We start from the raw sequence: 26,484 nt of genomic DNA, 5'->3' as shown, positions 1-26,484 counted from the left end.
AAATTTTGGATCAATGTTGTTGCCATTTCCTCATTTCGATAATTGCAGTAGCAGGGTGTAGCAGGGTAAGCACGTTGGCGCAGTTTCGTGCAAACGGCGCAGCAATCACATCGCTGCATTGTATCTTTGTGACGCTGCGCGCGCTTTTCTTTTGCACCACCCAGATACAACGCCTTTGCGCTGATTTTTCTGGGTCACAAAGAGAGAAGATGCGCGCTTTCCCGTCCCTTCCCCTCCACCGTGTTCCGAGCGCTTTTTCAACACTACCTGTTTCTGCTCCTTGCTTTCTTGCCCTTTCAAAAATTCTCCGCTCCGCGCGCTTTCTCATGCCACCTGCTTCTGCTCCTCCCGTTCCTGGACGCTGGGTCCGTGGCTCAGTCAACAGCGCACACGGTTTCCGCGCCAGTGGCTGGGGTTCGACCCCTGGCACCGGTTTCCGTTTTTCTTTATGTATTTTTAAAGAGCGTTTAGCGATTACCAACTGACCGACCTACACATTTCGTGCCTACGAGGCTCCCAAATTTGGTTGGCCCTATAAAAATACCGCTTTAAAAATATAGCAAGTGAAGGCAGAGACTTGCAGGAACAACGTACGCTCTTCAAAGGACTGATAGAACGTGTCGCGACATTCCTCGTAAAATCTGGACTGTTGGACTGTGCCTACGGGGTTCAGGCTGAACGTCCCGAAAGCAAGTTTGTCGCTACGGTGCTCAGCAAAATACCAGTTACTGCTCAGTCGACTAACCGTTCGGTCGATTACTTCTGATTCTGGTCTTCTTAAAGCCACACTCGTTCCTTCTTGATTGCGTCGCGCGAAAGAAAGCTTCGCCTATTCTTATTGTCCCACACTGCTTGGACCACGCGACAGCCTGAACGAAGCACGCTGTATGTAAACAAAAGGTGAGAGGCTAAAAAACGAACATTCAGCAAAGGTAGAGTATATCGATCTCGGTTCGGCCTTCTGGGAAGCCGCGACACAAGAACGTGACCATGAAAAGTGCCCCTCCCCCCCTCCCCTCTTCCCTTGAACAAGTTCTCGTGCGAGTACAACATTTCTGCTGAGCTACGCTCTCGAGCAGGTCTTTACGGGTAGAAAGTGAGAGAGGAGGAAACGAGAGCGCGGGGAGAGTTCAGAACACCAAGCTTCTGGTTGGAATGACTAGTGGGCTAGTAGAGGGAAAGCTAGTAGCCGCCTTTGCCTCTACTAGATGTTCAGACGAGTTCGAACAGCTTGCTTAGCGACTACCCACTAGGCGTTCCAACCAGAACTAGGCTCTTCCGCTCCTGCCCTTCTATGGTTTGTACCCGTACACCAAAAAGAAAGATGATCAAGCTGGTAAGAAACGTTCAAAACTAAGGTAGTGGAATCCTTAACACCCGTTCACATACTCTCGTTTGCTTACAGCCGAGATTTTGCGACCTCTTGCGTCGAGAGAACACACCGGCACGCTGGCGCCGTCTACGAGGTGACCTCGGAACTGCATTTCACTATAGTGCGAAAGTTCTGCGGTATTCGCGAAGCGAAATGGACGAGCAATGGTCGTTTATAAACTTGTAATTCGAATTCGAATTCAAATTTGGGTTTTTTTACGTGCCAAACGAACGACGGGCATCTGGCACGCCCTAGCGGAGGACTGATGATTCATTTCGACCACCTGGGGATCTTTTGACGTGCAACCGAAAGCTCGGTTTAGACGGCGCCTTCTCCGCAATAAGCTTCCATCACATTGCGGGCACCTCGGTTGGGGTTGGAACCCGCCACCTGGGAATCTGTAGGCCGTGGCGCTTTGGCTCGGAGTCCCCAAAGTAACCATGTATAACATTGTAATATATATATATATATATATATATTTCTATGCCCAGAAAGAATGATGTGCGAAACCAAATTGACCAACAAATGTACGGAAATGCCCCGTGTTCCACGCTACCCGATAGAGGGCGCCAGTGTGTGTTCTCTCGCCGTAAGGAATCCCAAAATGTTTTTAAGGCACTCGGTCGTAAGCAGTCGCAAGTGTGTGAACCAGCCTTTAGAGTGCACATTCCGCCGAGAGGTATAGATGCATCAGGACCCAAATAAACCACGAATTTTTTTTCTTTTTTATTACCACTAGATAACTTCCGAGCTCGAATTTGTGGATATATACAAAACTTTCAGCCTTTCCACTCAGGTGAAGAAGGAAGACTAGCAAAGCTGTGTTATGGTGGGAATGAAGTAATGGCCGGCCGCAAGTCGGCAAGCCAGGGCGGAAAGGCTGGAAAGGTTGCCGCCGTCGCTCATAGATGGCGGTAGTTGTTCAGAGTTTTGTGTCATCATTTGTTTGATGGTGGACACGATACTGGGGAAACTAGCCGTTAACAGCTCCGCTGTAATATATAGGAATGTAGGTCACATTGTTTTTTTATTGTTTTTTTCTCACTTAATAGGTCAGCAAACCTTTCAGGGTGTTTCATATAGCCCCTCACCGCCTAAGAAACTCAGGCCAAGAAGAAAAAAAAAAAAGAAAAAAAAAGGCACGTTCTTTTTGATGTCGCAATGGCGGGCACGACAGAGAAGCGGCCAACAAGCGGCACGTACTCAGGCGCGCGACCTCTCCCCAAAAAGAAGGGTTCGGCTCCAAGATGCGCTCTCTCTAATTGGCCACATACTTGGCGTTCCGCGAGAGCCTTCGTAGCGTCCACGACGGCCAGCGTTTATTGTCAACGTTGCCGGCGTCGCACTGCAGGACTCGTCGGCGCCTTCCGGGGGGAAGACGTCCGCAGCGTCGCTAGCGTCGGTTTCTTTTTGCCATTTTCCTCCAGCCACTCGCTTTGCTACATTTATTCATATTATTATTCCGAGTCGGAAGCGGCCAACCCCCTCTAGCTCTCTGACCCTCCCAGACGCAGCGCATGGCCCACCAGGTTCCGCGTGTGCGGTTGCAAATTAGACGGAGCGAAAGAATCTATTGTGCGCGCTTCTTCATTTATCACCGTTGCGCGGGTTGTCACCGCCGCCTGCCACCCGCATTCCAATCATATACACGTGCCCCTTTATATGCCGATGGGCATATTTTTGGTTGTTGTTTCACGTCCATTCGCGAAGACTCTTTTTATCTTTGGTTTCAAGTTTTAAATTTTTTATGTATCATCGAGGGCGAGCCACGAAAATGCGTCGCCTGCCTCCATCCGTAAGAGGAGCAAAAATAGGACAAGGGACAATAAGCGTGATGCTTTTGGTATAAGGCTGTTTAGACAAATGTTCCTGCTTGGTTGTTGACCCGAAATATCCAAGTAGAGAGTGTTCTTCAACTAATTTAGTTTTGCTGAACTGCTGAAGCATTTACGTATTCCGGGTGGCAATATATTTATAACGTTATTTGGGCGGATCCCCTTAACTTATGCCTGAGTGTGCAGACGTACGCGCACGTACACCAACGCAAACAAAAATGGAAAAGAGTCGTGAAGGGAAACAAGTGAATTTCGTAAAAACAATCAACAGCGACGTCTAAAGCGTCAAACCGTTGAAAATTTGAATGAACTGCCAGCTTTTTAGGAAGTAGCCGGCACCGACGAGACAGTGCCATCACATAAGAAAAACTCATTTATTAAAGAAGAAGAAAAAGCCTGTATGTTAGAATCCCTTTTGCCTGAAAGACTGACCATAAATAACGTGTATATTAAAAAGAGATATAACGAAAAAGGAGCTATACTACTTACAAAAAAATATAGCATATCTTAAAAGACATTGTAATAATCGCACTGACCTGTTCATGAATTCATTGTTTTATTGCGTTCTCAATATCTATAAATCAACTAGGAAAAAAACAAAAAACGACCATCTTGTTCGACAACAATAAGCCTAGCACGAAGACACCGAAGGTAACGGACGAATTCAAATGGTCTTGTGGTTTCAATCTACCAAAGCCCCAACCGCAGCAAAATGGCATCAATGTTATACATTTAGTTTACAACAAGTGTGTACCCTCGGCGCCAGGGCACAAAACAGTAACACCACAGCAGCAATACGAGACCCAACGTACTCACAAACACCAACGTAAGAACACACCCGAAATTAAACAAAAAAAGGCGGACAAAATATTAAAGAAAGGAAACGTTCCCTAAAAGACATAGAGAACCTCTAAACACATAGTCAAAATGTCACGACCCCCGCGACGAGTGATAAAAAAAACAATGTCGCGGAAGGGAGCACGCTACGTGTGCACACATCCACAGTAGCGCCATTCTCAACATTTATCCACAATACCCAACATTACAACAGCACAAACTCGCGTCTAAAAAGGAACTATCGATACTGACAACTTATGACCTCTAACACCACCGCCGCCACCACCGCCGCCTACATAGAAAGCGGCGATGCAGTGGCCCAAGCAATCGCATAAAAAAGAACAGGCAGCATGGCACAGGCAGAGGTTAGGCAGTGCCCGGTCAACCTAAACAAACGCAAGGAAAGGCCAGTCCTTGATCCCCTATACATATTCCAGCAGCTAACGACGCTATGCGATGTAGGCCTCTAATGGGGATTCCTAGAGGAGGCACTTAGTACGGTCGATGGAATTATGCGGTCTGACCGACATCAGGCGGTTGGTTCGCTTCGTGTTGTCGGCGCACTAAGTAATAAGGATCTCAACTTTGCTTAAAAAGAGCTCCTAATGCACATATGCATCTTCTGGCGTCTAGCAGTCTTTTAAGATAGCATCACAGCAAACCATCCCCAGCCGTCAGCAATGACTGCCAAATTTTTCCAACGGCCACCCCTCCGGAGAAGGCCCTGACACCAGGACTGCTAAATCCTGCCGGTCAGTGGAGGGTCACCTGAACCGGCAGAAAGTTTATATACTCTTCATTTTCACGTGGCTATTCCTCAGTGACAGTACTCGACGAAGGATCAATGGCTAGGGATGGTCCGGAGCGTTAATGGCCACTGTTGACGGCTAGCGATCATTTCTGGAGTTGATCCTTGCAAATGTCAGTCGCTGCTTACGGTTACCGTTGACGGCTAGCGACGGTTTGTTTCGCTAACGGTTGCCGTTTTTCGTCACCAAGACGGCTACCGATGCAAGCAACGGTTTGTGGCGATTAGAGTTACCGCTTATGGCTAACGTTGATGTTTATTGACGGTTTGTAGCGCTGACGGTTTCCAATGTCGGCAGTTGTCGACAGTTACTAGAGAATTTGAGGGAACCGTTTTTACACATCCGATACGGTACGATAAGCCCTCCGGTACGAACTGCGCATGGGCGAGACTTCTGCAGTAGCATATGCGCTCCGTACCTGAGAGCCCATCGTACCTATCGGATGTGCAAAACGGTTCCCTAAAGCTCTCTGCTGTTGGAGTCAAGCGACGGTTTCTAGCGTTGACGACAACCGTTGCTGGCTGGTAAAGGCTTGGTTTGACGTTCGCTTCACCGACCGATTTATAACAATCTTTCAGAAGGCTTTTCTCTAGACTCTCCAATGAGAAAAGTCACCTAGAAATTAATAAAAAGGTCACTAATGACCAGTCCTCTCGTTGTTTAGGCCTTCCTTTGATATGAGTGACCCCCGACACGCCCATGCGTGCGTGCGTATAAGTGCGAACACTGAAGCTCCTTCAGACAGGCCACAGAGTGCAAAAGAAGAGCATGCTACGCATGCAAAGGCGCACGCTTGCCTGCTGAAAACAGGACACATGCGGCAGCTGCACGGCGGCACGTTACAGCCAGGGCTTGACAATGCACCGCTGGGACTTGGGGAGGACAGCGGGCGGGGGTAAATGCTTCGACTTTGCAGCCAGCGTTAGTTGTTTACGTTTGGCCACCTGTCTCATTGTGATAGAGTTTAGGTTACCTCAAACGCTGCCGCGACCATAAAAAAATGTACAATCCATAAAAAAATGGTGTCAAATTGTTTTTGGCTTGAGGCGGATTTCAGGATTACCACTGGACAAGTAAGATCTATCGAGACGACTTGGTAATAGCAGTCAGATTTCCGCGTTCGGTTCAACAAATTGGGTCATTTTTAAGATGACCCTGGTAAGTATGTAATTACCTCCAGCGACGAAGACCGTATAAAAAACATTTAACCAGACTGCTGGAACCGTATTCTGCAACCTAAACCAAGGTGCATGCCGATGTTATTTTTGTAATATGCAAGACATATTACCCAGATGCTGTTTACATCTGTGGGTTTCATATGAACGTTGCTTGGTGCTCTGCTCAGTTTTCGTAACATATTTTTTTCCCTTGAAAACCGACATTAAAATTTTTCGTAACAATCAACACACGATACATAACTTCCTCGACCAGATCATTTGCTTGGCCCTTGCCATTAGTTTCAAGGGTTTATGCTGAGAGTGGTTACTCGCAGATATTATATGGGCTAACTACCTGCTTCCTCTGCCAATAAAGTTCCAGCGCAACAACCGAAGTTTAGAAAAGGGACACTTCGCATACTTAATGGGCTAACTAAAAATAAGTGAATGCAAAGAAAAAAAAAACAATCAGAGATTAAGGCGACTGCACCTGGTGAGGCAGTGTATCTGTCTTTACCCCCTTTTCCCGAGACCTTGTGTCCAAACTAAAATATTAAACAAACACACACGGTTTGTTTGTTTAAGACATTATGCGCCATAGGAAGCTCTTTCTGGTATCTGAGGAATCCTACGCGATTTCACGGTAATGCTAGCCGGGATGCTGGCTGCGAAGAGGAAGCGTTGTTTCGGAAGGAGAGGGGGGTTTCGTTGTTCCATCCGAGCCGTGCTCCAGGGGAGGGGGGAGTAGTCAGGGAAGGGTATACTAACGAATCCCTTGAGGATTTGCAAGGTGCTCTGGGGAGCGGGGCCCCGGTCCAGCTGAACTCGAGATTGCTTGCGCTGCAAGACAGGCAGGCCGCTCGGTGAGCACCCAGAAATCGCCGCCGCCACTTGACGCCACTTTTTTTGCCAAAAAATAAAGAAAGCCGCTGCGCTTCACGCGCTTTTGCAGTACACACAAACACACAAAGCCGCAACTTGCCGCGCATCGGAAAAAAAAAAAAATTAACAGAGCGAGAGCATTAGAGGTTGACCAATGCACAGTACAGGTGCTTTGCCTCAAGCAACCGTCTTTTTTTTTCGTATCGGGGGTAGGGACAGAGAGCTTGGACGACCATTATATAAACTACTCAGCAAAAAAAATCGTACATGAACCTGTTCAACTTTCGTTGAACCGACGGTGCTTGTTGATAACTTTTGTTTATAGTTCCATACGACGGGGAAAGCTGTTCAATCCTGTAAGTTTAGAATTACAAAAAAAAAAAAAAATGTGAGAAGAAAGTTTAACTAGAGGTTGAAGCTGCGTTCATAAACGCATCGTTATCACTTTGTTGGCGTAGACCAACGACCTGCAAAAACAGACCTTCTAAAATGTGAAAAGATACAGATCAACGAGCATGTATCATACTCGTGAAAGGGAATTTACCTTAACGCCTTTTGTTTTTGTGAACTCAAACACAAAAGCATGATGAGCACCCAAAACATACATTCAATACGGATGCCCAGATGCTTGGAGGTGAGTACTTTTATAAGGAATGAGTTTTCTCGAGTTATGTCTTGCTTGCTAATGATAACTCCTGCAATGTCTCCTTTGCCAACCTAGGAATAAGCAGACCAGTTCTTCAGGGCATAACTCGTTGCTTTCCTGCAGCACTTCGATATTCGATATCCGATTGTTAAGATGTCACTCTTCACATGGTTAAAGTAATTTATTATTTTTTTATTATTATCTCTTTCATTCCGTCGAAAATAGACTGCTCGTTAAAGGGTAGGCAGTATAGGCTTGCTCTTATATTTCCCTGTAATGCTCCTGGAGTACCGAACTCGCGGACGTGGCCTGAAAGCTCAGGAATGCCATCTGGGCTGGAACGGTGGTTATACGTGATCTCGTTCCCCTGCGTGGACTGGTGTAGTTAATCCCCGTACTGGATAGAAGTACCTTTATTTTGTAGTGAATTTAGACATCCTATCGGGAACAAAAGATAATTTTGAATACACCAGAACCCATGTTTGAGCCACAAACTTAGTTCTAGTGACCATTACACTCGGCTTTTTCCACAGCTTGCAATAATCGGTGGGTAAATAATAACCACAATGTGTGCAAAAAAAATCTATCATGCGGCCTTAGCGTGCAGGGTGATAGGTTGCAGCCGGGAGTGAGGCACTTCACCTTCATTCACTGCCGCGGTGCAATCACCAGCGCTCGCCGTCAAACACTGTGTAACCTAGTCACAGGTGTAACCCAAAGGTGTTGAAACAGTCATGAGATTGTATATAGTGATCCCCGTAACTCCTGCGAAAGCCAGAAAAAGAGAGCAATGCCTGGGTCAAGCTTTAAACCAGGTTTGAGAACGGGACGTCGTAACCTTTGAGACCTGGCTTGCAAGCCAGCATGACAACGACCTGTCATTTGCCGAGGGTTCCCCTCAATTCTCAATTACATGCGTTCTGCAGTACAGCTTGGTGACGTTGCTTCAAGAGCACTTGCGAGAGGAGGACGTCAGCAAACTAATGTATCAGTCTTGACACGTCCATCGACCACACACCAGACCTCTAAGCTGAACGACTCGGAGGGAAATCTGAGGCAGTAAGGCGGAGATTTCAACACTGCGGCATAAAGTGGAGACCCGGTATGTCCCCATTGTCGTGTCCTGAAAATATTTCTGACAGGGCAGAAAAGTTCTACCAAACTGCGAGTCTATTTCTCCTAAATGGCTGCTAGCTATGCTTTGAAGCAACGAGACAGAACACGTATTGACATAATCCGGTGAGAGCGACAGACATCTCACACGATGGGACTAGAAGCAGGCGGCCAATCCGAGAAATCTGCCTTTGGATTGGCTACCTGCCAATGAAGGACGGCTGCTGCCGTCACTTCCCAGGTGACTTACAAGGCACCGGTCACTTCCGTTGGTGGATGAGCAGCGACGCTGCGAGTGATGGGATACAATTGGAGAAGGCTGCTGACGTCGCCACCCACATGAGTATACCCAGAGCGGTCAATACTGCTTGTTTCTCAAGACGTTGACACTATAGAAAAAATGGTCGAAAATTTGACAACTAGGTGTGCAAACCAATATGTCCATCATTTCTGTTCCTCCATTAACGAGTTATTTGTGTTTTGTATGCACACTGTTTAAAAAATACGAGCACATTGTGTGTTCTGGGCTTTATTAACCCTGCCGTTTTGCGAAGAAGACCGGGGATATGGCCTTGTGGAACCAACGCCTGTTGGCTACTTGCGTGGCCCTCGGCATTTGTCCTATTAAGTATGTATTGTTACGTTCCACACCCCGGCGAGACCGTGCTCCATCTGGGGCACACTTACAGGGACCGTCCGCAACACCATCGCTCGGCAGAGACCCTCTCGAAGACCCGGAACCAAGGCTTTCGAACATCAGCTGAAGTGAACGACATCAACGGGTCTTCGTCTTCCTCTTCCTCCCACATCTAGAGAAGCTGCTGCTGCGGCGACATAAACCTCCGGGCCAATGAGAGTGGCTGTTGGACCTCCTCTTCATCGAAGCCAGCAGCCACCACCAGAATTCCGCCGGTGACGCAACATCGCCACGTCACCGGGGCTATTAAAGCGGGACCCGCGGACTTGCGCGGTGGAGACGGAATGGGACCTACCATCGGACGCAACCATAATCTTATGTTCCAATAAAACATAGTCCCCCTATAGCCCCAACCCGGTCTCAAGCCTGTCCGTCTTACAGCCCTTAACAGTAGGTCAATAAATAAATAAATGATTTGAGTGATGGGTTAATTATTGTTCCTCAGAGATTTAACGAGGTAATGACAACCCTACAATGTTTAAGCGAGAATTCAGGTGGCTCTTCAGATTCTACGCAGGATCTTCAAATCTGTGCCGCGCCGCTCGCTCGCTCGCACTCGGGAACACGGGATCCCACGTTTCCCGCCGGGCTACTGCGTAGCGGGTGTTCGGGTATCGACGCTAATTGGAAGCTCTCGCGGACTTTCGTAGTCCAGTCAGGGCCGTGATGCGTGCATGCTACACGCTGTTCGCAGCTGACCGATGTCGACGGGCGGCCTGCGAGGCATGCAGCAACGGTAGCCTTGCGGGCCCGAGCAAGAAGCTGCAGCCATGTGAGGCCCACAAACATTCGCCGATGACCGAAGAACAGAGAAAGCCGGCGTGATTAGAGGCGAGCCGAACCAAAAGCCTTTCAGCTCCACAGAGACTTACAGGGGCACGCAACCACCCACAAAAATCACGGTGTTATGGTGGTCGGAAGTGCCAATAATCGAAAGCACATACACTCGTTTACAAACAACGCAATACACTGCCGATACAGATTGACACATTGTATATTTGACAAGGCTGAGCATGTCGTAATGCCGTTTGTCTAGCATCACTACTAACCTCTTACCTTGTTTTGTGTCCTTCGCGAGGTAAATTTTCCAGATATAAGACATGCATGCCTCCTAAGCAAAAAGTGACACTTCGAAGGTCGCCGCACACAAAAGAAGCAAGAAAAAAAAGTAAAAATAAAGATGAGGGAGGCTCGTTTGACGTTGGCATATTTCTTAGAAAATTTGGAATCAACACCAGCTCATAGAACAAGAACTGCTGACAGACTTGTCCGGATAGTTCTGATTTTGTCAATAAGATCGTATAGGTCGATGCTGCCTTCATGCTAAAGAAAATTAAAATAATACGCAGCTAGAGTGTGCACAGTAATATTTACGCGCTGGGCAGCTCGTAGGATGTATTCATTCATGCATCACACATCGCTCGTAACGTGAGAGTGCATGCTGTATCAACCAACTTTGTATATTTTAGAATAAGAATGGCAAGCCTGTCTATATAATACTAGCTACACACTTGCATATGCGCAGAGTTTACAGTTGTAAAGCTACTCCAAATCACTGAACACGTGTGGAAAAAGTCGACAACAGTTCGTTTGCTCCGTTTCATGTTGTTTAAGCCATTCTAATCCGAGTAACTCTTTATTCCTCCCTAGACATTAACCACCATTTCTGCAATCTTTTCTTACTTAGGCAAATCTACTCTTAAAAACTCTTTTATTTCACCGTCCTCATTGAATTTATTTCACGTGCTGTCCTTGGGTAACCGGGCCCTTCACATTACCTGAAATGTTCTGGCGTTTCAATCCTCTTCCCTCATATAATGCATGTTGCATCCCCCTCTCGGTATTTAACCCTGTACGTCCCAGTTCTAAAAATCTCTGCCCTATCCTCAGACAATAATGCACTTCCTCTATAGTTATAATACATACCCTCCTACCTCGTTTTTAATTTCAATTTTATTTGCTGTGTAGATTTCTCAAGCTGATGGCTTCTCCAGTATTGCCGTCTAAATTTGTCTCTCCCTTTCCTTTACAACATTAATGATGATGGGCGATAATACTGATGATGATAATACTTTTCCCTTTGAAGCCGGAGACCCCAAGGAAACTTTGTTTTCTAGCAAAGACTAGTAAAAAAAAGCTAAGAAATACTATCTTTCACTCTCTAGAACCTTGTGCCAACAGTGTTCCAGTCTCAGTTTCGTAGTCTGAAAACACTGCAAGAGCGGTCCGTCGTCCCGCCCCTGTTACTGGAATCCTCTGTAAATGGATGGGCACGGCTGAACCCTATTAATGGGGCGGCGTCTTGCGCCGCCTATCCAAAGATTTTATTGTTAACTACTTACTAATCCGCGGTTAACACAAGACAGTAAGGTTAAACCTTTTTAAAGGTACACTTCTAAACTCAAAATTATTGCACCATAGTAAAAAAAAATAAAAAATCAAGTACACTGTTAGGCACCAGCAATCATTTAACATTCTCCACAACCTCTTCCAGGAAGCTCCATCTGTCGGACTTCAACGTAACCGCAGACGAAGTCTGAGACTTCCAGAGAGAGGAGAGAGACTGAGAGACGAACAAAAGAACCCGGGTCAAAACATAGGCGGCGGCAGCGGCGTCTTCCGTCCCGTTGTTTACGCATCAGAAGCGGGTAGCGGCGGCTTCGTTCCCTCAACCTCGGCGTTTGGGCGCCACTCGAGAGGGGGAACGAGGAGAGGGGCACATCACATCGATCCAGCGCAAAAGGGCCCGCAGCCAAGTGGAACGAAATAAACACATACACGGATAGAGAGCCCGGCCCCGTGGGGCTGGCCGTAGTCTTTACAGCTATACCGCTGGATCGACGGCGTTCTACAGAATGCGAATCCATCGCGGCGAGCACATGGTGTGCCCCGATTTGAGAGCGGTTTCAACTGCTTGACTGGGGTCACGTGGTTTATGGGTATCGCGTTTGCACTATGAGGCGAGAAACGGTGGAGGCGAGGGCCTCTCTCACTTGCTCTTAGCCCTATATGCTACTCGCCCCTCGAAAATGCACGTGTGCAGTAGTTTTTCCTCTTTTTTTAAGGTTATTTTATATGTTCTCATTGGAGTACCGCAATTCAATTGCAAGCGCTCTTCATGGATTCAATTGCGCCCTCTCTAAAATATGGGTTCTCTATGCGCACGCTGGGCTGGGAGCGACACACCGTGGAGAATCAGCGAACCTGGACTTCCCGATGGGGGAAAAAAACACTAGAGGCGGTAGGAGAGAAGCGGATTCTGCCGTAGATGTTTTATTTTATTTTTAAGGAAAAAAAAAGTTACTTTGCTTGATGTTTGGTAGGTACACCACGCGGGAAAACTTGCCTGTTTTGTACTACAAATAATATGCAGACTTACGCCTGTCGGTTTGTGGTTCATGCTCAAAGCACGAAAAATAAATTATCTGAGCATAAAATGCTCCCTACTTGTTCGCAGTTCTCGGTTATTAACAAAGTTATTTACAAACGTGTGCCATCTAGTAGCAGCTACGCTAGTTATCCGAGCCGTGCACGTCTGGCTCTGCTTGCACACGAGCGTTGAGACAGCGTCTCCCCCCCCCCCCCCCCCCCCCCTTCCCCCGGATGTCGATTTTATTCCAATCACTGCGTTGCCGGATGCGTGGTTTCAAACTCGGTTTCTATCACACGCTAAATTCTGAAAGTGACGCCCCCTCCGTACCCTCTCCTCCACCTCTCCCGCTCCCCTCCGATTTCGCGGGACATTTTGGCTAAATGTCCCGCCCAATTAAGCGAAAATTTCCCCGACAAGTTTAGCGAAGAAACTGAATTGGTGTTCAGGTCACGTGACGTCAATTTCCTCGCTAAATTTAGCGGAAAAACGTTCCCGCTAGATTTCGCGGAAAAGTTTGTCGCAAAAATTTTGCGAAAAATTTTCTCGCCAAATTTAGCGGGAAAATGTTACCCTTGTAACGTCACACGTGACGTCACGTGTGACGTCATTATGCGAAACGTCTCATAATGCAAAGCGCGATTATGCCGACGCCCCTCTCAACCCGGAAACGGACGCCTAAGAGCTGCACTCTAAAACAGACATTCAGCGAGGATGATCCGGAACCTTCAGCACTCGTGCTTCCGAGAATGAAACATTATTTCGCTGACAGTTTCGTCACACAACAAAACGAACCGATATTACCAGTCAGCTTCGTAACGCCGCCGCTGCCGCAATGGATCGCGAGAACTTTAATATGTCTGCACGAGGGACCACCTCGCTGAAGCACTGCGCGTGCCGAGCACGACACGGCGCCAGGCTTCTCGAGTGCTGCCGCCTGCCTCCCTCGAACAAAAGTTATGGTCGCGTCACGAATGCGCCGGACACTTGGTGAGATCGGTCTATTGGAGAAATCCGCGAGTAGCACAGAATAAAACAGCTGACGCTAAAGCTTCTGGGCAACGGAACTTACCAAAAGTTCGAGATGACGAGGAAAAAAGAAAATCAAATGTGCCCTCTTTGAAAAAAGTGCTCATTGTGATCCAATCTTACGTACATAGAGTAGTAAAAACGGTCCCGAAGGATAAATAATAATAATAATAATAATAATAATAATAAAAAAATTGAATCTACGTCCAGCGGTGCCTCTCTGCATGTATTTCTCGAAACAGTGAGCTGCCTCGATTGATCCCTCACCCCTTTCGTGTCCGGCGCGGGGGATTAACCAGGAAGATCCTTCTGGCGCTAATCCACTAAGCCGGATTTAACCCCCGAGTGGGCAAAGCGCTTGAGCCTCGAAAGCTCTTGTATTGTTTTTGAGTTAGGATACACGTGCGTGGACGAGGTCGGAAGGACCGTGCGGATTCTGTCATTTTACACCGAACGGCGACTAAATTAGGAGACGCTTCAAAGAGAATTTTGATAGACAATTTTAAGCCGCGATAGGCAGATGCAAAATAAATATCTGTGATGATATTAGCGGTATTAGACGCGAGTTTGATTTACGGTTCTTACTTATTCGTATGTCTTTGGAGCGCATCCAATCTGTCCTCTTAATAGGGGACGCGTTTTGTTCTGCTGCGCTTCATTTGCGCAATCGTGTAGGCTGCTCTGAAGGGTTAGGTAGAGCGAAAGGTACATGACACGAGTGCCTGACACTTAAGCTGAAGTACTGTTATTATCGCCGCTAAGCACGTCACTTCAGATGACACCTATTCTATTTGGGGCACCTTTCTGGGCTAGTGTTGCGGAAAGACAGTATAAATTAGGTCTGCTTTAAACCTTCCTTACAACCCTTGTGAAAAAAAAAAAAAGAGTGTTGTGATTAAATTGATTGTTCCCAGAACAGTAACAAAAGCAGTCAAATGTGATCGCGATTGTATTTTAGAAGAACGCGCGCTCAAGCGCATGTTCTAGGGAATTGTGGCGCACATCGTGAACTCTAGATAAAGGACGCTTCCTAAATCGTTCTTCGCGTACGGGCTCGGGAATGTAAGCAAGCGTGACCTAGAAATACGGTCCCCACTAAGTATATTGTATGTTCGAAACAGGGCTGAAATGACAGCGACTGAAATCCGACAATTTAAGTAGCGATCCCAATAAATAAAAAATTTTTTAGTTAGAAATATAATTTAAAAATCGAAATCTGTAGAAAGGGCGATATGGGACCTACCCATCTATAACGCTAGTAATAAAGACGCTCTGGAAAATGTGGAGGAACTTAAGTATGGGTGCATGCCCCGCTACCGTTATACCGCATATCTTTAAGCGTTCCTAGATGCTAGATTTTTCTACCTGACAACCTTTTTTTTTCATTCAAGAGTGCCAGCCCTACAATTGCCAAATATAAGCACTACATAACTAAGCCTATAGACGTACACATAGTAACGCACCATAGAGGCACCTTGGCACAATGAGATTGAGTCCTTAATTCGATAATAAAACATGTCTAAGCGTATTGACGACAGGAAGCGAACAGACACATAAAACCGTTGCAGCAGCGCTGAAGTCCGTAACCGGAGACCGATGACCCTCTTGCAGCTACCGTAAGGCCGTTCCTGTGAAGTCTCCAAGCCGTCAGTACCAGCACATCAGTACCAGCAGGATAAAAATTCGTCGGCATGCAACAGGTTATCGAAATACCACAATTTCTCAAAAACATTGACACAAGGTACACGTCATGAACATCGATGCTGGAAGAGTGCACCGATTGTCGACTGAGTCACACCAAGTTAGTAAACATTAAAGTAACGTAAAGTGCATATAAGGACGCTCATCGAGTGCTAGTTCCACTGAACTGAGTCTACAGATAAGCACATATTCACCATATGTCTCCAATAGCGTAAGCCCCGAAACGTGCATGAGGACACCCAGAAAATCAAAGCTTTCTGGTATTACTCGACCTAAGATCAGGAGAACACCGAATATTCAAAGAAAGCTAATCCGTTTAAATATAAAACCTTGTAGTCAACACTACCGTATCTCAGTGAAGATGATTCTAAAAGTTAAAGGAATTCAATGTAGCTATATCCTCAAGTAACCCAAATATAAGAAGGAAGACAATGGTTGTCACACAAAAAGAAACAAGACTGAAAAAAAATTAAGTAACTAAAAACATAGCCATGGATTTGCTGAACCTTGAAGTCCAGTTTAATGATATAAGACACGACATGGTAACCCTGGAGCAAGGGAACAAAAAGGACGGACAGAAATGTCTATCTTGAACCAGCTCGCCCTGCCTGCCTGCTTTAACTTCAGTGTAAGACACGTCAACAGGTAAAATATACTACCTGAAAAATGTTTTCAGGGCAGAGTTCGCACCGGGAACGGGTCAAAGTCTACACTTGGATATTGTGATTGTCTCTAATATACCTTGTACTACACCATAGCCAAGCATCCTCTAAAAACGTACCACGGCGTCCCAGAATTTCAGGATGTCTGACAGAGAGACGCACTCCTGGAGATTTCTGAGGGCTCTGGGAAGGGGATGACTCGCTCACCTGTGCTACCTTCTCTCCGACGTGTTGCTTGAAGCCGTGCGACGTGACCTCCTTGAGGACCAGTTTGGAGGCCGTCGATGAGTGGGAGTTGTCCTTGCGAGGATCTGCGGTCACCTGGCTCAGGGACGGGGACTTGGCCCTGGTGGGGGGCGTGGCACCCCGGGCCGTGGACATCCCAACGCCTCCGGAACCCGTGATCAGGAACCTGCCCAAATCGGACTCCGAAGAAGCGTTGGGGAAGGGTCGCCCCACGCTGTTGGCTGCGCCAAGGACCATCGATCCCCAATGAATATTTATTACTATTATCGGTGACAGGTTAAAAGTGTCATGTGCACTGTCTTTCATCTACTCAAATGCACTTTATCAAGCTGCTCAATCAGTTTCTTTTCCTCAGATTTCCTCTTATTTTTATGTTAAAAAGATGCATAAATTATTTTGATTTATTTGGATTCAGAAAAAGCTCCTCCCACCTCTTTCCACTTTGGCAGAGCTAACGCTGGAGAGGAGGCGACCCACTCTCCAGCGTATCCTCTGCCAAAGAGGAAAGAGAAGCGAGGAGCTTCCACTGAACGCTTTAACTGCCACCGACTATGGATGAAAGGCAGATTGGTCATAGAGCTCTAAATCGTTTTCATGTCACTTATACGTAATTTCATTCCAAGTCCGGTCGCAGCAAAGGCTGGAGCACACAAACACACCAGAAAAAGGCGCAAGGTCACTGCGCATTCAACACGCTCGATTGGTCTCGTTGATGATAGCACACGCACAAAGAAAGCTTAGGAACGTCGTGACCTTGCGCTTTTAGGGCTGCTTGATTCTCCCTATCGGCTCGTAGCATCAGCTGCAATCAGACTTAAAGGCCGACGACCAGACACGAGATTCTGCAAGGCAGAAGATCCTCCTCACCCTGGGGGAGGGGGAAACGCAACGGTGGACAAAGTAGAAGGGGGGAGAGGAGGGAGCGGAAGAAAAGTGGAAAGCACGAACTGGTTGTCGGTCTTTAAGGCGAAACGAAGTATAGTTCTACAATACAATAAAACTTTTTTCAGAAGTTCATCCAGCAACACTGGCGGTCGCATTATTTTTGGCACGAAGCGTGTTATGGGATTCGAGTTCTCGTCGGACGCTGACACAGCGTGACCAATACATGCTCAGAGCATGTGCCCAAACGATGGCGGACTCAGATGATTGATGCAGGAGCTAGTAGGTGGCGCGCAGTCTTGAAAAGGGTCTACTGCAGTTGACTATTCTAGCCAAAAGCAAATTCGACGTTAGTGTCTAATTTGCTTTCCCGTAAAGCAGTGTCAGGGCACCTATAGAGCGACACCGGTTTATGCTGTAGTTGACAAATTTAGTCAGTGTATCGTTTATGCTTATACATTTCTGTGCTACGTTCCCTAATTCAATTTGCGTTAGGCTTGCATCCGCTCGCCGGTGTCCTCGCCATTTCTTCAAATGGGCGAGAGTGTACAGTGATGTCGATGGGCTACTTAAATCTTATCCATTAAAATATGGTGAGAGGTCGTGTAAGCCAGCGTACAGGTGCTGGGTGTGGAAGGCACGATCTTGTCATGACATAGATTTTTTTTATTAATAAGTCTCTAATTTTGTTAAGGTAACTTATATCTTACAAAAAAAAAATGCTTAGAGAGCAGGCGAGCTGGTGCATATTGAACATGATGTTAAACCCCGCAACTGGTGGAGAACAAAAATAAAATAGAAAGAGGAAAACAAAAAGAGAGAAACAGCCTGTGTTTCATATTTTGCTTTTAGTTTTCCCAAAAACATGTACGGCCGTGAAACTGGAAGTTTAAGAAGCTCAATTGAAGCTGAACAAGACACCTGAAAAGTTTCTGGAGAGAGGATAGTTTTTGCCACCCCGTGGGAGATCGCGTCTTCTGCACGGTAGACAAACCTCAAATTCGTTTTACCGTTTTAACAAATTGTATTTGCCTTTTTCAGTTCAGTTTCACACATGTTGAAAACCTAATTAAAGTTGAAGGGCTTCCACACCCCCCTCCTCCCTCCGCCCTAACACACACACAGATACGCACACACAGAACACACGCCTAGTCGTCCAGAGGCATAGCAATACGAAAAAGCCCACGAGCGCATACGTGGTTGTTTTTTTTTTTTTTTTTGCACCGGACATTTCATTCGACCACTGTTGGAAGATACTTCATAAGAGGCCGTGGCTATGTTACATCACTTACTGTGTGAGTTAAATGGATTGTTGGAGCTTCTAAGGGACCGCATAAATTGGTTCCTTCAAGCATCACGCTAAGATTTTGTACGAAGGTGACCAAAAATGGTTAATTATTTTGTCAAAATTTCAAAGAATATTTTTAGATGAGCAAAAAGTAACATGTTAAAGACCTAATTTCGCTACCTACAACGTTCGTCTGCTAACAATGACATAATCTCCGAGGGTGCCGGCTGTAATAACCTATGGAGCCATGACAAAAGGTGTCTGAAAAGGGAAACAGCGAACACGTGGAGGCGGGTAACAACGAGGGTGCAAACTCTGAACTTCAATAGCAGATGATGTTCTGAGTAAAATGCGACGCGCGCTTTTTCGGCATAGTGCATAATTTTTGTTACGTTACTAATAAAATACACTGAATAGACTCCAAAAAGAAAGATTATTTGTCGAAATTTTTCTACCATGTGCTAAGACCTGCTGTCATTTCTCGACTGTTCCGTCACCCATACCTCTTTTATTTTCAGTCTGCCGCTAAAGCTAGCGAATTCACGCTCGTAATGTTTTGCTCTTTACTGAAGTAATTAACTAGTTCACTGATATTATGATGCACAAAATGCACCATCTTAGGCCACCTCTGTACAAAATCTTAGAGCGGTGAGCTATTTGACTGAAGTGATAGATACTAGTTTGTATTGGCACAAGGTAGACCACTTTCAATTTTCTCTTTTTATTTTTTTCAGCGAATTTGCATCGCCTCTGTTTGCATGGCACTGCGATCATCCATCTCTAATCCATGCAAAACCGAGCAGCCCCCTTTTCCTTGTCTAAGTCATTGCACCAGAGGGTTACTACATCACTAAATCAAAATAATCTTTAACATTGCCCAGCTTGACTTCCTGTTCAGGAATGCTCCCGTTTATATTTGTTACATTAGATTATTAAGCGCAGTTATCTGCCAGAAAATAACGCTTCAGACGTGGTATCACCCACCTGGTCGCGATCAAATTCGCAATGTAGAAACCCTCAAGAACGAAAATATATATTCAGCCTGCCGTACTCCAAGCAGCACAGATTTTCGCCAAGCAGTGGCCAATGTCTGGCGATGGTCTTTTGGCCAGTGGCCAGAGAGTGGCAATTCATTGGCCAATGCTCGGCCGATGGCTAATGGCCAGTGGCCATTGGCCAATGGCCAGATAAAGGCCAGTCACCGGCCAGTCTCCGGCCACTGTCTGGCCACTTGGCCAAGGACCACTGTCAGCCGTTGGCCAATGATTGGCCAACTCTGTGCTGCTAGGATATATACTAGCTTTCAGTTTAACTACATATATTGCAATATATCTTTTTTTAATACCATCTAAATAATTTGGTACTTTAATTAGTATGCACGTACTACTTAAAATCTGTGTTTTGGAGTCCATCTATCCGCCTTCATCTCGTCGCAAGATGTGAATAACTTAACAAAACAGAAATAATGAGAAATCAATCCGCCTATGCCCTAAGGAAATTAATCGCAGTTTGACCAAGTGCAAATCAAGGAGTTTTCCTGTTTTTTTTTCTTGCGGCTTATGCTTCACACAAATAAGCCAAACAGTCGTAGAAAAAAAAAAGCATCTAAACGAACAACGTCAAGAAGTACTCAAGTCGAGAAGCCTGCATTCACGCGGCAATTGGGTGAATTACAAGTTAATTACAGGACTTCCCAAAGGAACGTATCGTGAGCTCCACGTAAATACTTAACAAGAGGACGCCGTTCGCTCGGAGGGAAAGGAGCTAAACAAAGAAACCTAAAGATTGGAGCCTGGGGGCCTGCGTTCGACTCGAAACCGGCTCTTTGTTAAGGCTCCTCAGTTCCACCGAGGAGCACGTCGGAATACTAAAAATAGCTTTGTTTGCGGTAACCAACTGAGACGAGCGTTTAAACATGTACTCAAAACAACAATCGATTATCGTTTGAAAGATACTCGTTTTAGTTCGGACGTATACACGCCAACATGGCAGACGCGTGTGATAAAAATATCACGCGATTTGTTATCGCCTCGTGACAACCAACCTTTATTATCTCTGTCACATACACAGGCTCCCGCGCGCTTTGGCTCAGAGCCTTGTTAACCAAGGGCCGATAGACTCGTGCTCGTTTTTGAATGTGGTGGAAATTCGTCTGGAACCTGTAAGCGACGGCTGAAATCGAACTTGATTTGAAGACGAGCACGAAACTCGTCTTAGCACCAGCACCAGCGTCGACGTGGCAAATTCTTTTTTTTTTCGCGGCGCATTTTATTCTTCGCTAGAAAACTTTCCATCTAGACGGTCTCAGTTTGTATAAAATCGGAAGCTTTAAAAGTTCTCGGTTTTCTTCGTGGGCGGGAGGGGTGCCTCAGGGTTCTATTCTGTTCTCTCTACTTTTCTATATTTTGTTAATGGCATAGGACCCAGGTTCAGGTTATCACAGGGCGTCAAATTTACCAATATGACGAGGATACACTTTTTGTGTCACGCCAAATTTAATCTTCCTGATTCACTCCCCGTACTCGAAACAAACGCCACTCATTTAATGGAATGGTTCGCTGACAAGCTCCTAGACACAAACGGTCCGTTTTTATAAACCTCTTAAAAGACATCGGGCTCGAGTAAAGCTTATTCTTCGCCCTTCCAGTCGTGCTCACTGCAGCTGTGTATCCATCGAGTTCGTCAATCACGTGAAATACTCGAATGTCCATTGTGATTTTGATATTACATGAAACACACAGACGTCACATTTGGTGCGAATTACGAACTGTGTATCGTTTGTTTTATAACGCTAAGTTTTTACGCCTGTAGGTGCCAGATTAACAACCGCCCACTAGATTGCTTACAGAATTCTTGAGTACTGTGTTGTGGTGTTTGGCAACTGTATGTGTCCCTGGCGATCCAAGTTAATTCTTTATTGCGAGGAGTCCTGAGAAGCGTTGCATATAATGCTAATTTCTTTAGCAACACCGATATCCTTCAAAGTCTTCAGTTAGCTAATCTGCGTTCCATTTTTATTCAAACGGTAGTGCTCCGTAGCTTTTGGAACAATGATTTTAAAACACCCTGTCTGCCATTTCGAATACACCCTCGTGTTCCTCGTTTTGTAGTGCCGCTTTGTTCGACCAGACAGGGCAAATGTATTTGGGGTTACGACGTTCCGTGTTTGTTCAACGCCCTCCCAGACGCTTTCATTGACATTACATCACTGAAACAAGTAAAAAAGAAACTCAAGTGTACTAACTGTGATTTCATTTAGCGCCTCTTTCTGTGTCTGCACGTTTCAAATTCGAACTGTAATTAGGTTAATTTAAATTTTTTTTCCTTCAACTTTACTTTCACTAAAAGCCTTTCGTGCTTTTTCTTTTTATGGTTCGACTTTCTGTCTTACAATTTAAAGTAACAGACACGTTTATTTTTTATGGGCGTCATTTTACAAGCTTTTGATAACTTTGATATGCCTGTAAATACTACTTAATAGCATTCGAAAATAAACGATTATTATTATTATTATTATTATTATTATTATTATTATTACTTTCGAGTTGGGGCCATCCATGGGATGACATTACACGGAAGCTGAGCTGGTCAAGTTACTTTTATTTTGTAATTAAATTAGATTACTAGTTACTGCGCAAAATACTACTGAAATGTAATTAAATTACATTAGAAATTATCCAAGCCACACATTAAGCCAAGAAAGGAGCCTGGTTTGACGGTCAAACTTAGGTAGCGCAATTTGATAATTATCGTGTTTGTATTAATAAATATGATAGTCTTACAAGAAATAAAGTCTTGAAGCGCATCTAAGACCGATCTTAGATTCGCTGTCGTTGACTTTCCTGCGAAACTAAGAGACGGCGCGGTCATTCGTTGTCGGCTTCATGTATGACGAAATCCTTTATGAAAGTTTCGGTGGTGGAACTCGTCGAGCTGTCAATGAACACTTGCAGCCGGCCATCGTATATATGCTTGTTAGTTGAGCGGCTGTAAGCGATCTTTCGACAGTAACAAGGACGCATATTTTTTAAGGGAATCAAGAAGTGTCTTTTCATCATCCAGCAAAGGTTAGGCGATGAAAGGTTAAAAAAAACAGTGATTATCAGGAATTTTAATTAGCCGATCAAATTGCCGTATAACGACATACCCTGGGAGTGTGAAAATGTTTATCGAGGCTGGGCAGAAAATATGTTGTTGATTGGGCTTCATGAATACGAGTTATGCGATTTATTGACCTTGTTCTTACGTGCGCAACTGTTAGATGATTCTTGCCTTCCACCAGTGTCAGGGCACTACCAGCAAATCGTGGTAGCCCAAGCCACTGACGGAAAACAACCTCGTGAAGACGTTCGCGTGTGGTCCTTCGATGAGATAAACTTGCGATGAAAGAAATACTGTATAAAATACTTGATAAAACGAGGCATCGTTAAAATGTCGGTGTCCGACTGTTTAAACGCGCCGCGGCATGAAGCACGTGGAGCGAAAGCTCGCGCTGAAGAACCGAAGGATCCTTAGCTCAACCCCACTTCTGCCCGTTTCGACCTGAATAAGCATCATACTGGCGTGCGATCATGTATTCCCACTGCCTGATGCACGCTAAAGGCCCCCGGCTAACAGACTGCACTGGCAAAGTGTTTAATGACGAACGAACGGGTCAAGCGCCAAATAGGGGCGACTACCTTTTTTGCCGTCTAAAGAGACACACAACATGAGTACTTTTACTTAACAGGTATTTGAGAAAGCAGCTCAGATATCTAGCGATGGAGGCTACAAAGCACAGTTAAAGGTTTGAAGAATCATTTTCAAAGTCTCATCTGCAAGCGCCATAACAATGCCCGCGGTCGCGACCAACGTAAAGGTGCTTTGGGTCCCTCCACGCTACTCACACGAATGGGGCTTCCCCTCAGTCGCTGTGTATCCAAGGGGAAGCCCAACTCTGCTCCGGGTGGCTTAGGAACAGTCATCTAAACCATCCTCGAAGCCCTCCGAGAAACACTGCCCTGTGGCGAGGTGCTTTCTGGTAATTGAAACACATCTAGGGTAGCCTATACTTAACATAAACAATAAATGCATGACGGCACGTATTTGTAGGAAGATAATATATCTGCACTCTAGTAGCTACCCGCGAACCAGCGTGGTACGTGCTTGTCTCAAATCAACAAAGATGTCGCTATTCGCTGACACAGTAATCAAATAAGTTACTCGTTAATCATTAAACTTTGACTAGATAGTTTATATTAATTTGGTGACCTATATAACTAAATAATAAATTCTTCGCTGTCTGACATGGCAGCCAAATAAATATATTAACAGTCACATAGCTGAAGAGCAAACTTTTGTGGAGGCGTGCGCGTTAACTCCGAGTTCGTTCTTGGCGCATGTCTCCCTGTTTGTTGTCGTGCGCAGCTTTCTTCTTCTATCTTTCCTTTTGTGTTAGAACCAGCCCACGAACTAAAAAGTTACCCACACACATGGTAACTAGTACATCAGTCGTTAGGGATCGACATGTTAACGGAGTACTTTGCTCGTTACCCGCAGAAAAAATAATACGCTGCTCATGGAAAAGTTGCGGAGGTAGAACTCTACAGAAGGGCGCCCCGTCTTGCTCTAATAGGAGAGCTTTCACGCGCAGCACATCCAGCTGCAACAGTCGCGATAACTCATACTGGTGAACCATGGACATGTGTTTTTGTACGCGCAGGAGACTGTGTTCGAGCTCACTCAAAATGTTTAAAGCGACAGCCTTACAACGGAACCCTCCACGGACACTGATTGCTCCTGGTGGTTTTGGTTGCGCCGTAACAAGGCCGTGGAAGAGGGTATCAGAAACGAAGCGCAGCTATTCGTTTGACGTCGTAGCGCGCGCCGCCAACGGCGTAGCGCCCCACTGATTGTCTGTGCGTGTGTGTGCGTGTGGGTGTGAGGGAGGGGGTTGAGGGGTGCGCTAACACTTTAAGTCATTGGATCCTAGGAAAGCAGAGCCGAGCTCCCAGTACGGTCGTCATTTTGGTCCATGGAACGAGCAGTTCCTTCTTCTTCTTTCCATTCTTGGTGAGCCGATTCAAATTTGCGGTGACATGGTGCGTTTATAAGATACTTCTTGCAGAACAAGGTTTTGTTCTCCACACACCGGCGAAAAAGGCGCGCCACTTCGGTGCTTGGCAGCATGGAAAAACAGTTTCCCCGTATAAAGATACGCAAGAAGAACAACATAATTGTAAAAAAAATTGTGGAGATAAGCCCTAGGTATAAGTTGCTTGGATACACAGTGTTAAAGACGCTTTTATTGGCGAGGAACGCTTTCAGTACAATGAGGCTCCATAGCGGACTTGGCACTACTGGTTCAGGACGACCCTTTCGAAGCTTCGAACATTTGTATAACCGAGACGGCGATCGCCATGGCAGCAGAGACCGATCAGCCAATCGCCTTGCGACGGTTTGGTCGTCTGCATGCTAGTCTCTGTTTGTGTCCGGCTAGCAGGCTGGCGAGGTACTGACGCTACTTTCCCAGGATTGAGTGACTTCACGCTGCGTAGGGTACGACTGACTTGATTCGCGCGCCTCTTTTCCGAGTACAGTATACTTCTACGGTTGGGGGGGACGCCGCTAGCATTTCTCACTGTAGAATTATAGCCTCCTGTATACTGAAAGCCTGGCAGATCGCCACGAGAAGCGGCTGCCGAAATAGAAAAGAGTGAGCGACACACGACGGATGTGAGAAGAGCCACGTGACAGGCACCCCGATACGGCGAGACGCCGAAACACAATTCTCCCGAGCGAACAAGTGTGTTTCGGGTCCTCACCGCTGCAAAAGCTGTGCGCTGACGTCAAGGTTCTCCGAGAAAACGCTCTTTGATGCTCTGTACTACCAGATCCTCGCGCTCCAAATCCGCGACCGGGCACTCTATGGTTCCGTCGTCCAACTGCCAGGCTTTGTGAGTACAGTGGAGGTTATGGTGGAACTCAATTTGTAGGTGCTATCAGATGTAACGCCAAGCACCCCTTGAAACGGTATACCTGTCCCGAGTTAGTCTTAGGCAGGGAAGTTGACCCATGTGTACAGTATGTTGCCTTTCCTAGATTCTCCAGTGTCCACGAGGCAGTGTTGCATGTGATTGGGTAAATAAAAAGTGAAAATGCATAAAAGTGGGCGTTGCTATAGTCACTGACAGAGTGAGAACGGCAGGGCGTGTGCCTAGAACGCCCGGCCTCCATCACGCGCTCCATACCTTCCGTCGTGCTTTGGCTGCGCCCGCACGCGCTCGAGGTGCACGAGACGCCGCAGCATCGTCGAAGGCGAGAAGCTGGCTGGAGGCGGGACAACCGAAGATCCTCCCTGCCGTTTTCACCTTATCAGTGATTGTACGTGCAATAACAACTATCGCTGCCGCTTTATCGCACGCAACAACAAAACGATGCGGATTTTTTTTTTTTAATGTTTACTCACGAAATTGTTAACGTTTCGTGATGAAGACGTCGTCGCGCAGATAGTTTCAACATGCGCTCAAAATACGGCGTCCCTCACCGGCGCGGTAGGGCAGCTCCCTGGTGCGGTCGCAGAGGGCTAGAACGGCCGTCCTCGGGGTCACGGGGGCGGCGGGCGTGCAGTCTCCGGGGGCTTCCTCGGCCGTGGGCTCCAGGGGCCGCAGGGCCAGGGTCTCGTCCGAGGTCTCCTCGGACACGGCCTCCGGCAGCGGCGGAGGACTCGTCAAGGCGAACGAAGTCCGACGACTCCCCGGCAGCCGCAGCCGCAAGGACCGACTCCGACCCACGGAGTGCCACGCTGGCGGGGAGAGTTCGCGCACGCTTGTACAGAGAGCGGCACGGTAAGCACGAGCGCGCAACCAATAGTCTAATACCCCTGTCAGACGGGAAAGAAATGTAATTTTGATCGAATGTCATTCACCGCTGGGTGAATCAGCTCGTGATCCTGGTTCTAGGCGTGGCGCGTGCACGGG

General features: G+C 46.4%; 1 protein-coding gene across 1 annotated transcript in view; it reads right to left on the bottom strand.

Moving 5' to 3' along the window:
• The window catches only part of LOC8027481 (potassium voltage-gated channel subfamily H member 7), a 107,570-nt gene extending 81,311 nt beyond the window's left edge, over nucleotides 1–26,259 (bottom strand). The window contains exons 1-3 of the mRNA XM_042294362.1: nucleotides 26,052–26,259; nucleotides 16,318–16,577; nucleotides 6,779–6,850 (exon numbers count right to left, since the gene is read on the bottom strand). Of these exons, the coding sequence (XP_042150296.1) occupies nucleotides 6,779–6,850; nucleotides 16,318–16,491 (246 nt within the window). The 5' untranslated portion in view covers nucleotides 16,492–16,577; nucleotides 26,052–26,259. The remainder of the gene's footprint in view (nucleotides 1–6,778; nucleotides 6,851–16,317; nucleotides 16,578–26,051) is intronic.
• Between the last annotated feature and the right edge of the window lie 225 nt (nucleotides 26,260–26,484).

Source organism: Ixodes scapularis, unplaced genomic scaffold (assembly GCF_016920785.2).
Source record: "Ixodes scapularis isolate PalLabHiFi unplaced genomic scaffold, ASM1692078v2 PGA_scaffold5__190_contigs__length_132052651, whole genome shotgun sequence".
Classification (NCBI taxonomy): domain Eukaryota; kingdom Metazoa; phylum Arthropoda; class Arachnida; order Ixodida; family Ixodidae; genus Ixodes; species Ixodes scapularis.
This window is presented reverse-complemented; position numbering and strand designations above follow the sequence as displayed.